Raw genomic sequence first — 22,140 nt, 5'->3', positions numbered from 1 at the left:
AATTATCTAAAGTACTTAAGGATTAAGTTCCACGGTGGTAAACTGTTGCTCATTTTCCAGAAAACCAGCATAAGCTGTATTTGGATGAAAGATAAATGTGCTACATAGCTCTTAAGGAAACTTCAGCAAACCAGAGGCAGTCACTTGCTTATGCACAGCAGGACTGGGGCTATGCTGCAAGGCAGCACGTGCACAGACAGTCAGCTATCTGGAGCCGCAGCTGTCTCACTATATTTCCATTGGTAATGAATGCATCCTCTGAACCTCAACTCCACTCCAGCTGCATTTCTGCAAGCACATGCAGAGCACAGAAACTACCTTCAGACAGCTTTGACCTAATAACACTGATGGTCAGTATTATGAAGCAATCCAAAACCCACATGCATATTTTGATGACACTTCTAAACACCATGAAAACTGTTTTGTTAGTAATGGTAAAGGGATACGTAAAGGAAAGATTGGGGACCAGTGTAAGCAACATACATATACTTTCATTAATTCATGCACATTTTATGCTCAATGAGTAACAGTGAGAATAAACAGAAGTAAAAAAAAAAAAAAACCTCTCAAATTCACATCAGCCTTGCTAAAAAGAGTTGTTTCCTAAAATTCAGATTCTGTGCCAAAAAGTGTTTTTTTAAATTTGGCTTTGAATAACAAGATGCCAGGAGACCTGTCATTCAAAACAGTTGCATATTTATAATCAGTAACACTGCAGAGCAAAAGTTTCACTTTCTACAGTAATTCAGCCAGTCTACAGAAGACTCACACATCAGCCACAGCTTTCAGCAATACAGCTCTTTCTACTCAGATTGAGTTAAACCTCAGAACAAAAATGTAGCCATAGAGACATGAGCATAACAACCACTCCAAGCTGCAAACAGAATTCTTTCCTCCCTTCATTAAAAGGGATGAGAAGTGCATAAATGACAGAATTTGTTTCAGAAACCTTGCTCTTCATCACAGAGCATATTTTTAGATTTTTCCACTGTAGAATTGTTATAACATGGTCTTGTTTCACTCTATCCTCCCTACCTTCCTCATCAGCTTTCAACAAGAGCCTGCGTGTCATGCTCATAAAATCCTGTACCAGTGGAGACAACCCACTGTTTCACAAATGCAATGACAATATAGCTGCTAGGGGGAAAATGTTGCCCACATAGTCCAACTTTCACCGTGCTTACATCCACATTTGGTCTCCATAAATGTTCAGAAAGCATCAATGAATGTCAATGGGTATCAATTAAGCAATTCAGTGATGCACCTTTGCTTCACACACACTTTCATGTCAGACACCATTTTGTCAGAATGCCTTCCTGCTGCCATCTGTCACACAGCAACAACTTTGCTGTCATGACTTCTCAAAAAACTTTAACTCATCACTTGCTAAGTGCATTTACTCTTTCAGTCATTAGTTTCAGATATTTCAGAAAGTTACGGAGTACTCCTCTTGATATGTTGCAAGGGTATAAAGGGCATTCAGCTAATTTTAACTACACACTCTTATGAAGACACGCTCTTATGAAGTTTTGGTAAGATGTTTCTGTAAATGATAATTCTGTAGATGACAATAATAAAAAAAGTTGAATATAAATGACAGTCTTTATTAAAAAATGTATTTGTTTGAGCTTCTACTTATTTTGGCATGCATAAATAAACACAAACAACCCTGAATTATTTCACTTCAGAAACCATAGCTGGCTTTAATATTTGATTTTCTACATAAAGATTTCTCATGTAAATACCTGAAATATTAAATGGTACTAACTACTGAGCTCTCCTTTATATCACTTGTTTAAAAATTGTTTTTCCCATACAGAATACAAAAGGAAGTACATGGAATTGACTCAAGGTCTTACAGTGCAATCAAAGTTGCAACTAATTCTCCTTGCATTTCTGTTACGAAAGCAGTTTACCAAGACATTTCTTCTTAGCTTCAAGAACACAAATTCTAATTACACATTTCTTTCCCTTTTCTAACATAAAAAAATCATTCCTTTATGAATTATGTGAAACCTTGCCTGAAGCAAGGCTCCTCTTAGGAAGGTCTGCTACAGTTTCTTTCACAGAAAGAAAGAAACTTTCTGCTACAGTTTTCTTTCACAATCTCAAACAAAAACTGTTACATTAAGTTACCAGGTGTTTCTCAGCATGCACCTATTTTCTATACAAGCAGTATAAGTACCTGCCTTTTCTAATGCCAGCCACCAGCTTTTCAGTTCAACACAAATGTCACAGGGAGATGAACACAATGACCTCTGCCCTCAGTGTCATGCTTCATTTTTTTTTTCCTTTTCATTTTAAAGTGTCCGATTAAGAAAAATTGCCATGATTGGAGGTTTCTCCCTGCTCCCTTTAAATGGAAGAGAAAATGTCAGCGGGGAAATACAAGCAAGCAGAGATGAGTACGCTAGTGCATTTGCTACATTTCACTCTACAGAAGAACTGGATGAAAAATAAATTGTAATTATCCTTTTCCATTTTGAGAAACAGACTCTTCATGGATTTAGGACTACCTGAGAACACGCCATGCCAGGGGCAGGGTCTGGACAGAAGCAGGCCATCGCTCTGCCTCACACAAGGGTCTGATGGGATGCGGGACAAGGCAGCCACTGCCACGCCTCGTGACATCAGCACTCAGGCATAGCTTTGTGGATAGTGGTGCCAGCTCCACATTGCCTCCAGAAGCCCAGGAGAAAGTGCACACTACATGCCTAATGAGAGGCTCTGTCCAGTCTGCACCACAACTTGCCTAGGCTCATCTCGCAGCAGACCTTTTGCCTATGGCTGCCACCTAAGACACTGGCATTCAACATGAGAGCAGAGAACAGCACAGGATGTATCTCACAAAATGGGGGAGATGCTCTACTGATACATAAATATGGGATGAAAAACAAACTCACTCTGCCCCAAAGGAAAGCCTACATTTCCAGAAACATCATCTTTTTCTCCTCTCTGATCCATATACCCTGCCTTCCACCATGGTCCACACAGCTGCTTAGGGCCACTGAGGTGGTGAAGGACAGATAAGGAAGCAGCTGAGGTTTCTGGGTGTTTTCAGCCCAGAGCAGGGCAGGCTGAGGGGAAGCCTCATGTGGCTGCAGCTCCCTCTGCTCTCTGCGGCAACAGGGCCCAAAGGAATGGCATGGAGCTGTGTCAGAAGAGAGGCAGCTGGGGGTTAGGGACGGGTTAGGGCCCTCCAGGCTGCCAGCTTTCAAGAAGCCTTTGGGCAATATTTTCAGATACAGGGTTTGGATTTTGGGTGGTCCTTTGTGGAGCCAGGGGTTGGACTCAATAATATTCTTGGGATATTCTATGATTCTATGACTGACTGCTTTTCTTTCCCACTCACAGGACAAAGGCAGCTCACATAACACAGGAAAGCAAATATCAGTACACAGCAAAAGTGAGCTGGCTCTATCTGCTGCTCTGCCAAGCACACCAGCCTTTGCTCATCTACTGTCTGGGACTTGACTTACTGCAACTGACCTGGAGCATAAGGGACTTATACAACTTTAGAAGGGCAACTATTAACATGTGAACAACATTCTGGATATATAGCTTCTCACTTCATGAATACAGTTTTGTTATGAAAACCTGTAGGATGCACCCAATGTTTTCAGCCAGGAGCAACTATATGCAGTACAGTCCTAAGCAATGACAAAAAAAAAAAAAAAAAAAAAAAAAAAAAAAAAAAAAAAAAAATGGGTTATGGTCTTGGCAGATTGTACAGAAAATGTGGTGGCAGGCAAGTTTAAACCTGCAGAGTGGCAGCCATCTGTCAGAATTCCCCCTCCCTCACAAAATTGGGTGTTTCTCTCATACAATAAGAATTGCTACAGACTCGCAGCCTCAGCATGGCTGAAAGGTGGCTGCTTGCTCTAAGGAAGTTTTGTAACAGAATTGCAAGAAGCGGAAAAATGTGAGTTCATCAAATGAAGACGCCTCCCAGAGCAATACCAGCAAAATTTCCTCACAATTAATGAGTTTGCTTAAGTGCTACTCCAGTGTAACCTTCAGGCCGCCTATCTGGCGGAAACATAGCTGAAGTGATAGCTTGTTGGTGATGACAGAGGAAAGAGCACAGATCAGCTGCCATAACGCATAACAGCTTCTGCAGATTTGGCAGTCAAAAATCAGCTTGAAAATTTGATACAGATATCTGTGAAATGGAATACGGAATCCCTAAATACCTTCTGGTTTAAAATCATACAGTCACATCTTCAAGTCAGAAAAGCTTTTGATTTACTATTCATTATATTGGCAGCACTGATTACCAAAATAAAGACATCAGCAAGCCTGAGCTGTTTTGGAGCATTTGTTAGACTTGAACTCACTCTCATTCTCAATACACTCACTTCACATGGTTTAAGATATTTACTGCTTGTTTCTGAAAGCTGTCCCCAAAAAATAGAAATGAAAAAACCTTCCATCAACAAAGGAAATCCATCTCAAGCTTTTTTGCTTGTAAAGAACATTTCGAGAAAACAAGTTGAAACTCTAGTAGGTGTGTGAGTTCCAGACTTCCACTGGACAGTGAACAAGGTAAGCATAGACACTGCTTTGAGTAATCAGACATAACTGCATCAGGGACACAGAAATAAACAGATCTCCACAGTACAAACTCCTTCCAAAAAAAGTTCCTGAAAAAAATATGCCCTATTGGCAACAGTGGCACAAAGCAAGCCCCAATGCAGCAGAGACACAGGAAAATATCATACAATGATTAAAAAAGAAAAAAGGTTATTTCTAAACTTAGGCCTAGGATACTATAGAACCAGCACAGGAGCAAATAATAATTTAACTGACAGCTTATATTCAAGTTGCAAGGGAAAAAAGAAAGTTACTCTGCAGCAGTAAACAAGCCTGCACAAAACCGTTTCACAGAGATTGATAGAAGGTGGTTTTGTTAGAGACAGGAAAATGGCTGCAAGATGAAACTCAATGATAGAGTGTCTTAAAATGTCACCCACATGAAAGATAGTGCCATCTCTGCTGAGGCGGCTGTAGATAATACGACTAACAGTACCTGAGCATAAACATGACTTTTTTGTAACTGGAAGTAGAGGGGTATCAGAGTTAAAATGAGTATACAAGATAATACCCACTTCCAGAGATGCTACGGGAAAACCACTATCATGGAGAAACAACACTGACATCTAGGAATAATTATATTTTTTCTAGCCTTACATATTTTTTCATGCTGCAATGCTGAAACTCTTTTCCCCAACTGCAACACTACTAGTAAGTGCAATAAACCTTGTCAGAGTGAAATGAAAAACGTCAGTGCTGGAACTCATAAAATGAAGGCAGGAAAGGTAGTACCTTTTGAACTCTAAAGCTCTTCTCTGAAGTTAGAGCCTGCAGAGGCCACACACTAACAAACACAAAGTAAACTGGGACATAAGACTAGTTTAAAAATTGGTATTATGAAGTTGAGTAATTGATTTGTCTATGCAATTTATTACGGATTTGTAATTTTTTCCCTTCACAGTTTTCCTCAAATATCTATTTTTTATAATTCATTAATGTTAAAAATCAGTTAAAATATCACATGCATTACACACAGGTTTATTGTGCTGGATTGTTAGCACAGTTGCAGCTCTGTAGAGTATGGCACTGTGGGAAGCATCTCCTCTGCAACACCTCTTCTGTCTCAGCAAATGGTCAGCAATGTCTATGCACATACTTACCTACACTCCTGCATTCTCAACCACTTGTTCCTGCTGTCACATTTTGCCTCCAACTGATCTCATAAAAATCAAAGCTTATTTCTAGCTATCAGAACTCTAACATTCATTTTAAAAACAAAGCATTCACACATGCCACAGAGGAAAAAAGCCACCATACACCTTAGGATCAAATGGTAACAGACTGAAGTTTTCCCAAGGCTTTTGTCCCTTACATCCCAAATCTGCCTCTTGCAGATTTAGAGAGACAATACCCTAAAAAAAGGCAAAAGAGACTACAGGTAAGACTACAGGTAAGTAGGCAAACTAGAATGTAAGTACATCTGAGATCGTTTTCAACTTTATTTATACTACTGTTCTTTAAACAAGAAATGTTTTCCAACACCTACAGCATTTTTATTTTCTGCTCCCTCAGATTCCATTCATGACAGCAAAACCACTGCCTTAAATTTTCTGCTTTGCCAGCCACATACTAATAATTAATGTTAGCCAGCGAAACCCAAGAGAAAAATATGGAGTGTCAGATAAGAGCTGTATTTTGTCGTTGTTTTTGACTTCTCAGTAACAAGTAATTATTCACTGCAACCTTCTGAAATTTGAATTCCTTTAAATCGGCCTATTGAAAAGAAAGGTGAAGTTAATAGTCATGCAACATGGTGTTACCAAGGAGCAATTTACTAGCACTTTTAATCAGTCAAGAACTCCAGTACTTTTCCATGGTGCACAGCTTTTCTCAACTACAGAAAGTCCATTACTGTCAAGGTAAAAAATGAAACTGAATTAAATTCTATATAGTTCACTACATTTAGGATACTATTCTAGAAGCATCAAAATTGATTTTACATAGCTAATCCACTGTAATTGTACTAATGTGAAACATAAGTTCACTGTTTTGAAATAACGCAGACAAAACAAAGAAGAAGACAGGTCAGAAAATCTTCCCTATATATGATTTCCTCCCTGAATTATGAAGTAGAAAAAAACCAAAGTTTAGAAGACTAATACATTTCAGTATTTTCACTTGCCAGCGGTAGCATCAGATCACCTATGCTGAAAAATGCAAACACTTAACTGCTGACAAACAACATTCAAATCCAATACAAACAAGAGGGCTACACTGCAATGGTTGCAGAGGCCATTTCAAGCAAATGGAATGGTCAAAACAACATAGCTGTCCCTGTAATGTGAAATGCAATACAAACGAATAACATTTATTTCCCATATTCTCCTTTACCACTTAGCCTTCCCATCCCAGAGAAGAATTGATTGGCTTGGCCACTTGGGAATTTCAGCTACGAATCTGTATTGACACAGGATCGACACTGGTGCCTCCAAAGAAAAAGTGACTAATCAACCGAATTCACTGGAAATTTCTGGAACAACGTGAAAGCAGTCATGACACCATAAATAAAAAATAAAACTTCAGCTGATTCACAAAGTATCAAGGTGAGCTTGTTATTGCAGAAGACAACTTTATGACGTAAATGTTACAGCCAGGATGTTGGACAAAGGCTAAGAGTACATCACATAAAGAAAATAGATTATTTTAGACTTAAGACATTCCATCCTTTCATAACTGCGAACATTCTGAAAAACTTCAACTGCTGGCCAGATATTCAGGTACTAAGAACAGGCCAGTGCATTTTGACACACTGAAGTGTGTGAAAAAGAAAAAAAAATCCAACAGGCATCAGGAAGCAAGTACTCAGTTGAGGTTGAAGAGCAGGTAAAGTGCAAAGGACAAAAAGCAAATATAAAAAAAGATAAACACCCAAGACAACATAGAACACAGTGATGTGTTGTTTTTGTTGGGATACAGAAGCAACTGAACCTTGATACAATGATGAAGAAAGAGGCAGGAGAATACAGAGTAGTTAAGCAATCTGAACCAAGCTGCACATGAACAAGCTGTATATATTTCCAACATACTCCGCAAACTAGCCCAAGATTTACAGAGATTAACCACACTGTACAGCCTGGGCTGTGGGGAAGCCGCCTAAGAGAATGAGGTGAGCAACAGCAGCCTCAGGCAGCAATTCCTCCCTGTGCCACAGTGCCCTGCCTCACGACCACATGGTTCCAGTGGCCAGGGTAGGCAGAGCCCACATGCCCTTGTCCCAGCACAAGACTGCCCTGGATGAATAAATGACCTCTGCCTGCTGCTCTGAGGCACCACCTGCCCTGCCGCTTGCATACACGCTTTGCAAACACTGATACAGAGATATTAATTGAACACATCCACAAGGCTCATCCCTTTCCCTCAAGAATGGATTCAATTTTTACTTCAAAAAGCATTGTGTTACAAACTTAGATTTTTCCTGTGAGCTTTTCAGCACTGAGCATATGCAAGAAACAGTATCAAAAAGATGCCTCTTTTTTTTCTAGGTCAGTATAGGTTGTCATCACTAAAAGTTACTAATACATAAACACTGTTAAAAATATAACATTATTTGACAGGATTAAGAAAGGTGTGTTTAAATGAGATCGTTTGCAATGCTTTTAAACTTCTTAATCCTCCAAAAAGTGAACACCATAATTAGGTGCAGAAGAAGAATTTTATTATTAGATCATTTTATGCAGCTGACTAAACACAGGACCTCTCAAAAAACACCAATGACAACACAGTTTATGTGTTAAGTAAAAAAGGAGTAAAAAACATGCATAGAAAACCAAATACCATATATCCTGTACATCCACACAGACAAACAGTCTCTTTCCTTTCCTCCTCCACCCTTGTTTTAAAGATAAAAGCCATTAGGCTTCCTAATTTCACCTAACATTACTAAACTTGCTTGAACATCACAGAAGAAAGGGTATCAGCAAAACATTAAGAGGCTTAAGTGTAGTAACGCATATTTTGGTTTAAGACAGCAAATTGAGGGGTGCAGATACAAGTTCTAGAAACAAATTCTGTATTCTGCTAGGAGAGTACCCAAGCTAAAAATGAACAAACAAATGAACAGTTACTGCTGCAGCAAAGCTAAGCCAACAGTTCTGGGCATGCTTCAGGTACTCGCTTCACACTCTCACCAGTGTTCTGGCAAGATGAAGCCCTGTCAGGGCTTAAAAAAAAAAAAAATCCCCCCCAAAAACACTATCTCATCTGCGTTAGTTTCATCACTCAAGTACTAACAGCTCTCTGTTCCACAGAGGAACACAAAAAGCTGCTGCATTGCTTATCACAAGGATGGGCTGCATCTCTCCTCATAAACCCTACCACATGGATTCTTTATTTTTTCCACATTTCCTCATGTGAGGACAACGAGCCCCAACAGCTGCTGTTATAACTACCAGCAAAATAATACATCAGTAACATTTATGGGTGTATGGTTGACAATTTTGGAGCTTAAGACTGTAGCACATAAACTACAGATCAATGGAAGCGCACAGAAGGAAGGATACCAATTTATTATTTATTTATTAATTTGCAGTCACAAGGTATGCAATACACATGACAGACAGAAGGGCAAGCAGTCACACTGCTTTCTGAACTTGTTCTTTTGGTATTACAGAATACAGAAGAAATAAATTATATGTAAGTGGGAAAATAATACTGGACCTAGCACAAGAAGTACCATTAATAGAAAGTTAGTTTTCATCCCTATTTTTGTCTGAAAGTGAGAGCTCAAAGAGCCGTCCAACATCAGCTTTCTTTCTCCCATGAAGGAGTGTGGTGATGGCACTGACGCCTACCCAGCACTCCAGCAGGGGAGTAAGAGCTAGCAGGTACCACACAAGGACAAAGCGTCACAATTAGCCCTTAGAAACAGCTCAAAACCAATAGCATGCAGTTAGTTTACCTAAGAAATCCAGACACAGCTAGGAAACTCATGCTTTTACTTGCACCATACTTTTCAAAGGGCTAGTTTCACCATCAACCAAGTCATTCTGTGAACTAGAAAAACCCCTGCACCCCCACTTAATATGACTTCATTTATCATAAACAGAAGTCTAACTCCCAATCTGCCCATGCACAGCTATCTGCCTCACAAAGGAGCTAGGGAAAGCAGTTTTCCACTTGGCACTCAGGGTGGGGCAAGGGCTGTGACAGGCCTGGCAGCCAGCACCCACAGCCCAAGCGAGCCGCAATCAACCTCACTGGAGGGGTTTGGGAATGAGAGGCTGACAGCAGTTACCTTTTAATTCTATGTGTTCAAGTTCAAGCTGCATTCACACCTAAATTGTCTTTAGTCTTCAAGGGAAGATCACACAAAAAGTCACACCCACATATTTTTTATTTGGGTAGAAAAGCAAAGCAGGGTTTCGTGATTCAGTTGGACACCAATTTTCTGTCTCTCTTTTAAGTGCCTTGAAGAATGAAGGGTAAGTGGTTTTCAAGCAGAAAAGGTGGCACTGTCAACGGTGCTTCAAACAATGAAGAAAAAGAGATCATGCAGCTGCTAAATCCTCCATGGACAACATCAGCACACAGACTTCCCATCAATGCACTCTGTCAAACGAACACATGATTTTAAAGAAATTATGACCACAGGGTTAGCAGACAATATATGGGATTTCTCCTTGATCATACTCTGTTAAGCAATTAGGGCAAACTGTGCCCTTTAAAATTAGTTTAACACAGCTGAAGGTCAAGGGAAGAAAGCATGTGGCAGAAAAGAGGAGGTTAAAAAGGTGCAGGAAGATTTATTTTAACTCTCAAGAATTTACAAAGCCCTTGCCAGAAAGAGGAGTTGCTTGCTAGAACTTTTTAGTGGATAAAAGGAACATTCCTGGCACAGGAAAACTGGCATCTGTGTACAATTAGAGAAAGTATTTTCGAAGGTCCAAGCTACACACACACACAAAAAAAACCAGAGAGAAACTTCTTTACATCAATCTGTTCACTAGTACTGCACTGATAAATCTAAATTACACTTTTGTCAATGGATTAATGTGGCTTAGTAGGCAGGTAAATAAGTTAATTCATGCTGTTATTGATAATTAGAACAAAGAGATACTGCATACTGATGTGGAGTTCTTAAAACATATTCCCTTGTTTGAACAGGAATTCTCATATCAATTTTTTTTTTTTTCCTATTCACATTTGGGTTTTGAAATGCAAACTGGACTGAACGGAAGTATTCTGGATCTATGCTGACAGCAGCTGTTTAGAAAAGAAGGTGCACTGAAAAAAAATAAATCAAAAACCATTACTGAAGGTCTGATGGTTCTGTCCTGCTGGAAACCCATAAATTACTGCAGATACAAAACAAAGAGCTACAAAGAAAACTTATAGCAATCAATGAACAATTGAAATCCTAAAGTAGCCATTTAAAATTAAATTTTTTTTTGCATTTTCAAATTGTTAGGATTGTTAGAATAGGTGGGTGTGAGGCACACACCAAACAGGCACAGACAAAACCTCCCTCATTTCCTGTATGCACACAATTCAGCACTATCTTCAGTTTCACATCATCTATGTAGCAATTACTTATGTGGCCTGTATAATGCTAGACTTGCATGTTTATTGCTGTGCCAGTAGACAGGGCAAGAAATGCAAGTTATCAGCACTGAAGAAACTTTATACAAGAGGCTGAGCAATGCCAAGACATTTCTTTTTCCTGATCAAATTATTGCCTAGGCACAAGAACTACTGCAGCATTATTGGGGTGTGTGTGTGCAGAGGGGGGCGGGGGGAATAACAAATTGATGGATATCACTTTGTAAGCATAAGCAAATACATCATTCTTTACATGTTTACCATTCTTGTGTAGCTCGAAGGTAACAACAACAGAAGAGGCCTTGTATGTCAAGTCCCTTAACATTAGCACTTTACTTAGCAATTAAAAAACTCCAGAACAGGAAGAACTATTATTTTAATTGCCCAAGTAAGGACTCAAGAAAATGCTTCAGACAGAAGCCTACACATAGATACAGTGGCTTAAAATACCAATGCCAATCCATGACTAGACAAAGCAGTATCTACTATATAAGCTAGGGGAGTATGTATGGCTGTAAAACTTCCAGGCCAGCTGGATACCAGCCATTTTGTAATGATGATGCCTGCACTGGAGCTTGCTGGAATTCATTTGGTCTGAATATATGTACATCTGTTAAAGCCTTTTCAGAAACCATCTTATCATATGAAAAACAGGGTACTCACATTTGTAAACAGTTCAAATAATAGCTACATCTCTGATGGAAATGAAAAAGCCAGAAATAAGGTGAGACAATGCATAGATTTATTTTTTTAAAAAGCGCTATGCTAACCACCATTTAAAATAATGAAAAGGAGCCTGCATGTACAGGATTGATGCCTAAGTAAATAGCAATATATACAAAGAACATAATTTACTGTGCCAACCCCTACAGAATTTGAATCTTAATACTGCTATTGCTCTTTAGGAGTTTATTTTTCCCTTAGGATTTTTCATGAAATTTGTAAACCAGCTCAGAAATTATCACTACTTCTTAAGTTAGCCTGCCTAAATGTTGGAAGGCATTCACAGCAGAGAAACAGTCATTAGATATATAAAACGGCCACGTTAAGGAGTTGTTTTTCCATTATCTTTGAAAGAGAGATTTAATAGTATGACAGCATACTGATTAATCAGCAAAATTGCTAGAAAGACAATAAACAGAAATGAAGACAGACTGCAAAGCCCCCAAATTGGTTATGCTTTCTTAAGAGAAGATACGATTGAAGTTATGATTTTTACTTCCCATTGGGTATGAATAAGCACTGCAAAATCTACAGGTTTTATTAAATTCCAGTACAAGAACATGAAGAAACACATAAAACCACAAGCTTATACTTGGCTTAGAAAAATTTTTACTTTTCCCCTTTCAGTTATTAATTTGATGTTATCTACATACAACAAGAAATACACCAAGCAATAAAATCTATAAGCGCATCATTTTTTGATGCCTTCCAAGAAAATCTGCGTTGGCAAATGTGATGCCTCTCCTTGACTGAAGTAAGTTTTTTAGGAAGACACCAAAACCTGTTATTAAAAGAATTGCAAACGAAGCTCAGTTTCTGTCACATACTCAAACCTCATACCAAAAGCCTTAGTAACTGACTGTATACATTACTGTTTTATGAGCTGCTATTTACAAACAAGTAATTGTCTGCTTTCCCTGCCCTTTAGTCTTTATTTACATCTGTTCACACTCACAGATGAGCTGGAGCACTTAGGAATTCAGAACATTTAAAAAAAAAAAAGTTGCAAATGGCCCCCTCTGACCTCCACGCAAAGGAAGGCCTGCCTGTCTGCCCTATAGCTGCCGCGATGAGAAACATGCTCAGACCATGCAGTCACAGCCCTTGTAACCTGGGTTTAATCAGTCAGGCTTCTCCCCCTGCTCAGAGCAGCAATTCCATGAAGTGGCATGGAGGTCCAAATGCTCCCCTTCCACTCATCATGCCAGTGGTCCTTGCATGGGTAGCGTGGCAGGTGAGGACAAAGACCATCACAGGTCTCTCCTTGTGACAGGTTTGGCCACACTCTAAGGGCACCTCAGCAGGCTAAGAGCGAGGCACTGCAGTGCTCCCCAGGAGCTACCTGATGGCATCCATAGAGGAAAACATAATGGAAAGAAGGAACAAGAGAAACCAGAAATGGACCAGCTTCGTAAAATGTAATCTGGGACTATCTGTTCCTCAATTAATGCTGTAATTAGTAACAAAAGCAGAAAAAGCAATGCTTTTCAGCAGAAATGTGAAGTAGTATCAGAAGGTCCTTTCAAATAGAAAGCAACAAGAATTACAAAGACACAATGGACTAAGCTGTTCCTTGGCACACCTTCCTTTCCCAGGGAACATACAGCAGATCTACGCACATTGCTGCTCCAAAAGTAATACCTCCTAGTTATTTCAATGGAAACCACAACAGTTACAAAGAGCATGACAACGCTATTTGATAGAACAAGTTCTCAGATACAAAACACCATTATTCAACAGTTACCACCATTAGCTATGTATTTTCACCAGCTATGAACAAGAGCCTGCATGCCACACTCATAAAAATCTGTAAAAATCAATTGGGAGTTAACCCAACATTTCACAGATGCTATGACCCAGACCGTCATATATGTGGTTTTCTTAGTAAGTAATAAGCTGCCAATTCATTTGGTGGAACTACTGGAAGTCATGGGATCTTGGCCAAGAACTTGTTAGAACTAAAATATCCAGCAATATTATTTCCCAGTCTGGACAAGGAGAAACAGATTCCACACCACTAAATCTCCACTGAACTTGGCAAAATAATTTAGCTGCAAGTAGTGCCAGAAGAGAATGCAATACAATCAAGTAACATAAGAGTTACCTGTGCCTAGTGACACCTACATAAATAAGCACAGTAAACACCAAACAAAGTGTGCACTCAAGAGAGCACAGGATCTCAGCAGTTTAATTTTTTAACACTAGTTTTCTTCCTGTCATTTAGAAAAATGAAGACTAAGAGGCACCATCTCAGAAATAAAATACAGTCCTCCTAAGCTGTAGACAACCTGCAACACAAATCGAGACTAAAAATTTCAGCTGAGACCAGAGAGATGAAAGGAACCATCTCACTTCTCTGTAATCATGTCTTGAATGTCACCACAGACTCCAGAAAATGAACACCTTTCCTCTTTTCTCCTGTAAGGGTAGTAACTTCAGAACACTGTATATCCAGATGTTGGTCCTCCTTATCCCTGGCCCCACAGGCATGCTCACAAGCAAGGCACTCTCAGCAAACACTTTCAGAGGCACACACCATCCCACACCTCACGCCTTATAGTGAGTCTGCGAGAGATGCTCTTTGAGATAAAGCTGAGAAAAGTACAAGAGCCCAGAAACAAAATGACATACTAGACAGAAAGCAGGACCACCTCAGGTAAATGGCAAAAATTTATAACTGAACTGATAGCTCACTAAAAAAGATACAGTAGAAATCAAATATTAATAGTAGATTACTTTAGTTAAAGGCAATCCTACCACTGAGCTGAAGCAATAAATGCACAAATAGCAGGGCACAGCATACAGCAATGTTTTTTTCCTTTTCAGCAGCTCATTCCCCTGAACAGCTCAGCAATTAATCCAATAAAACTATCCTGACCAGGCTGTAAGCACGGTTATAATTTACACTGACTGCAAACTCTCCAGAGGTGTGGATATACCCTCGTATGCTCACCATCACCTGGTAAGAGCTAGTTTTCTTCCAAAGAAGTACAGACTACACGCTCTGAACACCTGCAGCATCTTAAATGTGCAGGCAGGCTATTCAGGGAGCAACCTACTCCTTTAAAAAGTGGCATACCACTGCTCTGCAAGTTCTGTGCTGGTGGTGGAGAATGCACACACACACAGTCTGGGCAGCCACGCAGCAATGCTTCTTCCTCCCCATTACTGCATCTTCAAGCAGAAGTTGTCATCCATCACATCTGGTTATGCAATCAATGTGGAATAAGGGGCAGGGGATAAAATATTAAAACCAAAACCAAAAGGTTGCAAACCATCAAATGGATTACTTAGTGCAGGGCTTCACAACAATGCCAAACTATGTAAACTGCTCTGGATTAGGGGAAATGCACCTGTTAGAAGACATTCACCATGACATCAATGCATGAAGCAACCAAAAAAAAATACATAATATTCTAACATGCTTAAAATATAATAGCCTTCATAAAGAAGGAAACATGCTCAAGGACGATAACATGCCTGGATAGAAGAGAGATTGAAAGCTGATCTGAAAGATCCACCAAGAATAAATACTTATCAGCTTCCTCCTTCCCCACAACAGTGTCAAGATAAACACCCCATTAATTTAACAAGCTCAGTCTTCGAACAATTTAGGTTCCCTGTTCAAACCAACTTTGTTTCAAAGAGAAACCTGAAGTTCGCTCTCCTGGAGGCCAGCAGCATTTCAATTTCCAGCCTGTTCATTTACCTTTGAATACTGAAGTGTAAATCTAATTTAGATCTTTCAAGATCAGAGTTTCTTCATTTCCTTAAACGTTTTCATCCTTTCAGCGCACTTAGAAAAATCGCATCCTTCTACACTGTGATAGGAATGTTACCCAACAACTTGACCAAGACAAGCAGGCTCCACTCTTGCAATATCAGCCCCAAGTTATGAGATCTGACTGCAGCAAAATTACCTATGTTAGGCTATCTCACAGAGGCTCTCACAGTCTGCTCCACTAACTTTCACACCATTTACATTACTCTATTCGTACTACATTATGAAGATACACAAGGAAGTACTTTCAGTTCCAGAACCCTGAGATGCAAACTTTCATTGTCCACTTCCATAAGCTAGTGTTGATTAAGAAAGATCTACTGTGCTGGCGATTAATGCTTTTCAGATTTGCTGGATAGTACTCCTTGGGGTCACCCACCTTCCTGCAATGGTGTCAAAACACAGTTTGAGAGAAGTTTTACTTGAGATAAGACTACTATGCAAGACACTATTATTCGGGAAACAGAAACTACTAAATCACTGCTCTAACTGACATATGTTTCCTCCATAACATATAAACCCTGATTTACCTGAACATCTGTAAAGGCAAATAGAAATGAGAAAAAAGTCCGCCAAAAAAACTTCCACATTCACAGAAAAACAAAAATGCAAAGCTGAAAGAACAAATTTAAGTTTAAACACACTCTCAGCACAACAATTCAGGAGCTGACTATACTTCACTGAACCTACCTAGAAGACAAATCAAAGACAAACATTTTTGTCTACTTCCTGATGAGTTCAGATTTACATTCATTTAGATGAATGAATAATAATCGGTAGATTTGATTACACTTAGTTTTAAAAGTCTTATAAATCAGACACTTCTCCAAACAGAAAAATGCACTAAGAATGAAGTTGTCACACCAAAAAGCAGCTGTACTTCCTGTGGTTTTCCTGCAGCAACACCTCTCAACACGTTTTACAAGGCAACAGTTGTTAGTGGCTGTGCTGCATGCAGCCTGCATGATCTGCAGTTTGCAGTTTATTATGCATTTCCAAATAGAGCTATTTTGGGGCATGACTTTGAGACAAAGTGAGATGAGATCCAGAAGAGTAATTCCTACAACCATGCTCTACAGCTAGAGGATTATTTTTTCCGTCCCCATGCAACCACCAGGGCTAGGACTTGCTCTGCTTGGTGTTACCAAGGCAAGCATTAAATATTCAGCTTCTCAAAGCTTACAGTACTGATACAACACATACACAGCTCAGAGATAGCACTGAAATAGCTCTTTGCTGCAAGCTGGGCTTCATCAGCCACTCAGGTGTCTTACACAAGTAGCAGCTCTGGGACCAACAGTTTGAGCCCATTCAATTTATTGCAATTCACTATCATGTATTACTGGAATTTGCATACATAGTTACAAAAGTACTGAATTTCATATTTGCAAAGCTTACACAAGTTAACTTGGGAAACACTGCTCCAGGGGTTGCTACCCATCTTCAATATTCAGTAGTATTGTCTCTGCACAAAAATGAAGGTTAGCATGTCTTTCAAGAGAGCAAACTAAGTAGTGATTTGGTAGGATTATCTGATGAAGCAGAAATTGAAGTTTCCACACACATAGTTAAAAATTTTAGACAAATGTAATACTTCCAGCTTTCTTTACGAGACCATCCTTCAAACTGCTCCTCTCCTTATCATGACTTTCTAGTAGGATAACTAAAGGGAAAAAAAAATCACCCTATGACAGTATTAAAAAGACAGCTGGCATGGTTCTCAGCTTGGCCGTTTGAGAGGAAGCATCATCTTGAAGGAATTTCACATGCTGTGTATCTCATAACAGAACTTGACAATATGTGCACAATTTCTGCAAATCAGCTTATCAGTATGAGTTGTTCAGGTTGGCAAGCCTGAAAAGCACCATGAAGGTCATGTTATAGTTGTCATCCAAGCATTTTTTGTCCACTGTTTTCTCTTTCCTCTCAACACCAGAGTGCAGTGTAATTACTGTTCCAGTGTATGGATAGGTGATGGACAGCCTCTGCAGCCCTAAAAATGAGCATTTCTGAAAACTGAAGCATGAACAACCAGAAATATATACATATATATATATATATTTTTTCTGCCTACGTACTCACTGCTTACTACTGAAATCAGATCCCACACTGCCTAAAAAAGATTTCTCTAGCTGAATGCTCTAAAGGTAAAGAACATTTTTCAAATCATAAATACACGCTTCCACAACTGCCTATTCTCTCTTATCAGCACCTTCATCACATTACCCTATGCATTTTCCTCTCTGAACTGGTGAAGTGATTAGATACCTCAGATAATAGCAGAAAGCAGTAAGCTAACCCTGGCGGCTCCTCTGCTTACTGAGCTACCAAGCAGAAGCATGTTGATTCCAGAGCTGCTGAGATACATTGTTTTGTTCAACAATGGTTGAAAGTGTTTCACTTGTGAGTTCAAAAGATCCAAACAAGTGAGGTTTCAATTCGCCGGATACCTCTTCCTACTTTTTGAAACAACAGGGGTGCCCTATTAATAAGAAGCAAACCAACCGTGCAACACAAATGCCATTCTACAATTCCAAAACATTTCACAAATCTGCAGCTCTTTCAGGAAACACACAAAAGTTTAATGAAAAAAAAAAAAAAGTAAAAGTAGAGGCAGAGGAATTCAGTATTTAAGACTATTAACCAAGTCATTTCAATTCATATAAACAAACATGATGTACGTAGTGTAGCTTTGCTTGGATACCACTCCCAATAATTTCCTGAGCAATGCACCATTTCTCACAGCAACTGCTTCTGGGCAAAGTCAATCACGGAAGAGTAGGAAAACTCATTTTTATTAGTCTGATCTGGTTTCAAGGTCTTTCCTTGCATCCTCCCCATGGTAAGGTTTTTAATACTGATGAACTTTAATTCCCATCTTCTGGGCAAACTGAAGCAGAGGCACTGCAGCAGGGTATTTAAAATGCACAGTCAGATGGCTTGCAACTGCAGGCAGAATTAAAATGAATAAACCTGCTTTAGCAAATCTGTTGCTCCGTCATGATCATCTTTAACCCAGCAGGATCAGAACCTCCAACATTCTTCAAAATATCACGGTTAGATGATTATTTAACACAATAACTTACACTGGGCTAATAAACTGATACATACCACTAAATCTGTAAGACGAAAAAAAGTGTACACAGAACAACGCGTACAATGGTCAAGAGCACAGTCTCCATGTATGATGTTCCGTCCCAAAGACAGAATTTGGTTGGCAAGACTCAGGATACTCAGTACAAAAGCTAAACATGACAAAAGAAGTAAATCTACTTCAGCAATCACAAAGCTATCTGCACAATTAATGTAGAAGCAAGATGAAAAAAGTGAATGATCCCACAAGTATTCACAATTCTGAACTCTTTTTCTCTTATTTTCTGTAATGATAAATCAAAACAAACTAAAGAACTGAATAAAACTCAACACTTTAGTGAGAAAATGACCGTTCATTACTTTTGCAATGCCACTGAGAAATAACATAAAACTGAGTAGTGCATTTTTTCAGCCAAAGCATGCCATTACCACTTGCCTTGTTTCAGCCACCTGCAGGTTTTGTGCAAGCAGGTATTTAAAAACTTTCTTTACTAGCTTTGATCAGAAATTTCATTTACACAATCCACGTATTTTCTTTAAGAGACCTTTGCTAGAATAGCAAAGCTACTTTTTATTGTAGTTACTATCTGAAGTATTACAAGGCAATAGAGGTAGCAAAATATATTACAAAAAAAAAAAAAAAAAATAGTGAAAACATTAAGATACCAAAGTATTAGCATTCTCAAAAGGCAGGTAGTCTAGGAGCTTCAGGACCCATATAGGAAAATATTCCTTAGTGGAAAAAAAAAAAAAAAAAAAAAAAAAAAGTGAAACAACCCAACACTAATCTGTTTGCTTACCCACTTGTTTGTCTCACTGCTGCTGTGAACTAAGTGGAAATAAATGAGTTCATCCCTAACAAGGGAAAAACAGACTGATCAGACTGATTTAGGGGGGAAAAAAAAAAAAAAAAAAAAGAACCTTTCATCAGCGCTTAGCCAAATGTTAGATCATGACTCAGGTGCTCATATAAATACAAAAAAACTTAAAGTCTTAGGTGCTTTTAATAGTCACTTGATCCTTCAGTTTTAAGCCTCACTCAGGGTTGATATTTGCAAGTACATTTATTTGCAAATATAAGGTGATGAGCCTAAGGGGGAATGAAGCAAGAGAAAGAAATAGGATTTACAAGAGTATTTCAAGCAACCCTGGAAGCTTAAGTTCAAAAATGAATTAAAAGCATCAGTGAACTAAACTGCTCAACAACTGTGCTGAGATTTCTTTACCCCTACTATTTTATGGCAGCACTTAGCTATGAAATGATGTGTATTTGTCAGAGTGGTACTGACGTAAACTCCTTCAGCCCTTTTATTTTTAAAGCGAAACCCACACATCTGGTTATGCTTATAATCAGCATTTTCTCACAATAGTCACTAAAAATCAGCAAGGTTCTTTGTTACATTTACTTTCAGGAGAAACAAATACAGTTTAAATAATTCATTTAAATTCTTATATGTTATAGGTTTAAACTGCATGCCAAGGTTATAAACCACTAAAATGGAGAAAAGCAAACAGCCTTGGTACTGCAACACCTTGTTTCTAATTCATCACATTAATGCAACAATTTTTGTTTTTTACAGAACTTTATTACATGATATTCAGATAATTTAAAAAACTCCACTTGATTTTTTTTTTTTTAATACTATATAACATCATTCAGTGTTTGCACTTCCCCATGCTTCAAAAATGAAATTCCCCATCTTCCGTGCTATATTCTGGAGTTAACATGAGACTTCTGAAGCATGCTTGTACGGAAAAATCCTCATATTTTTACACGCTGCCTCTGTGAGTGTCCTTATGGAACCTCTTCTGTATGTGAGCATTGTTAAGGAAGCAGCTCTTTATCACAAACAGGTGTTGGTGACCAAGGGTTGCACTGACACCTTCCCTCTAAAAGGAATACACGAGGGGTTATATCAAGCTCAGCATTTCCACAACTAGCAGGCTAGAACCTTTTTCTCTGTGAAGAATTTTAAGAAAACACAATAGATAATTTCTGATTCTGTCTTTATTTTCTCTTGTAAAATAAATCAAGTACCCATGTCTGTAAGCACAAGCATGGTGCCAGTTTCAGTAATCCAGAAGCTGAAAACTGAATTCCAGAACATTTCACACATTCTTCCCAAAATCTTTTTCAAGCCCAAATAAAGAATTCGGACCTGAAATTTATGGTTCAGTATACCACATACCATTCTACCACGATATCCAACAAGTCAGTACGACAAGGCTGTCCAACAGGCACCTGAGATGTAGAAAAAGGTTCTGCATGTGCCTGCACAACGAGTACGTTACTGTTCCTTTAAACGTCCCTGATAACATGCCGCTCCTTTCCATCCGCAGTCCCACGGCTCAGAGCCCCACTGGGCAAAGCCGGGCCGCCAGACCGCCACCCCCGGGGTGGCCACACATCCCCTGCCCTCGGCACAGCCCTGCAGTAACGTGACACTGTCCGAGCTTTGCAATCGCTGACATCACCACCGGACACAGATTCGGCCCTGTGCCGCCAAGAAATGCCGCAACCCTATCCTACAGGAGCGGGGAGGACGACGAACTCCGAAGGGCTGAGCCGCAGGGCGAAGGAACGGGTCTGCCCGTTGCCCACCGCGCCCCAGCACCACTGCCGGCCCTGTTTCCGCAGCTCCCAGATTGGCCACAACGGCACAATGAGAACTTCTGTCCCCGCCGCCGCCCCACACCCACCTGCCGAGATCCTCGCCGGTCTCATAGTGCTCCTCCAGGTTCTCCTGCCGGAACACCGTCATGGTAGCGTCGCGCCACACCGCTGACCACCACTTTCAGCCTCTGCTCCGCTCCCTCATCACCGCCACGCCGGGGCCGCCCTACGCCCTGCGGAGGAGCGCGGATGTGAACGCCCGCCCTCGTCCGCACCGCCCCCGCCTCCTGCGACCCGCGACCCCCGCCCCTTCCCCGGGGCACCGCCTACCCGCCCGCCGCATTCCACCGCGATTCCGCTACCCAGCAGCGGCTGGGCACTCTCCGGCCTCCCCGCACCTGACCCCGGCGAGGCGAAGCGGGAAGGAGTTTCCCTGCTGGCTGTCGCGCTAGGACCTGCCTGGCGGCAGCACGCCTTCCCCACGACCGGTCGGTCGGAACTCGATCGTTCGATCCCCTGCCTCCTCGTCCTCGTGGAACGGCGCCCCAAGCGCTACGCAGTCGCTCCAGGCACAGCACAAGGCCGCCTCCCCTCTGCCAATGGGAAAGTGCCGCCGCCCCGCCCCCGGCCCCGCCAAGAGGAGCGGGCGGCGGCCGCGGCGCTGCCCGGCCCTGGGAGATGGCGGTCGGGCGCGCGCAGCCGCCATTGTGCGGGGGCGTAGGCCGCGGCCCGTCTGTACTCTGCTATGCCGAGGCGGGAAGCTGGCTCCGCGCCGGGCGTTGGCTGTAGGGCTGTACCC

The 22,140-nt window shown here is 40.4% G+C and overlaps 1 protein-coding gene across 4 annotated transcripts in view; it reads right to left on the bottom strand.

Annotated features, from left to right (window-relative positions):
- DAPK1 (death associated protein kinase 1) overlaps positions 1-21,918 on the bottom strand; it is a 91,969-nt gene extending 70,051 nt beyond the window's left edge. For 3 of the 4 annotated variants that reach the window (XR_006180267.1, XM_042877401.1, XM_042877403.1), the window contains exons 1-2: positions 21,740-21,918; positions 21,428-21,574 (exon numbers count right to left, since the gene is read on the bottom strand). Coding sequence is in view for 3 of the 4 variants with exons in the window: in XM_042877401.1 (XP_042733335.1) it covers positions 21,428-21,489 (62 nt within the window). In the remaining variant the exon portion in view is untranslated. The other variant, XM_042877402.1, reaches the window with a different exon arrangement.
- Positions 21,919-22,140: the final 222 nt, after the last annotated feature.

The sequence above is a fragment of the Lagopus leucura genome, unplaced genomic scaffold, assembly GCF_019238085.1.
Source record: "Lagopus leucura isolate 7727_CA_CO unplaced genomic scaffold, USGS_WTPT01 Super-Scaffold_100018, whole genome shotgun sequence".
NCBI classification, from domain to species: domain Eukaryota; kingdom Metazoa; phylum Chordata; class Aves; order Galliformes; family Phasianidae; genus Lagopus; species Lagopus leucura.
This window is presented reverse-complemented; position numbering and strand designations above follow the sequence as displayed.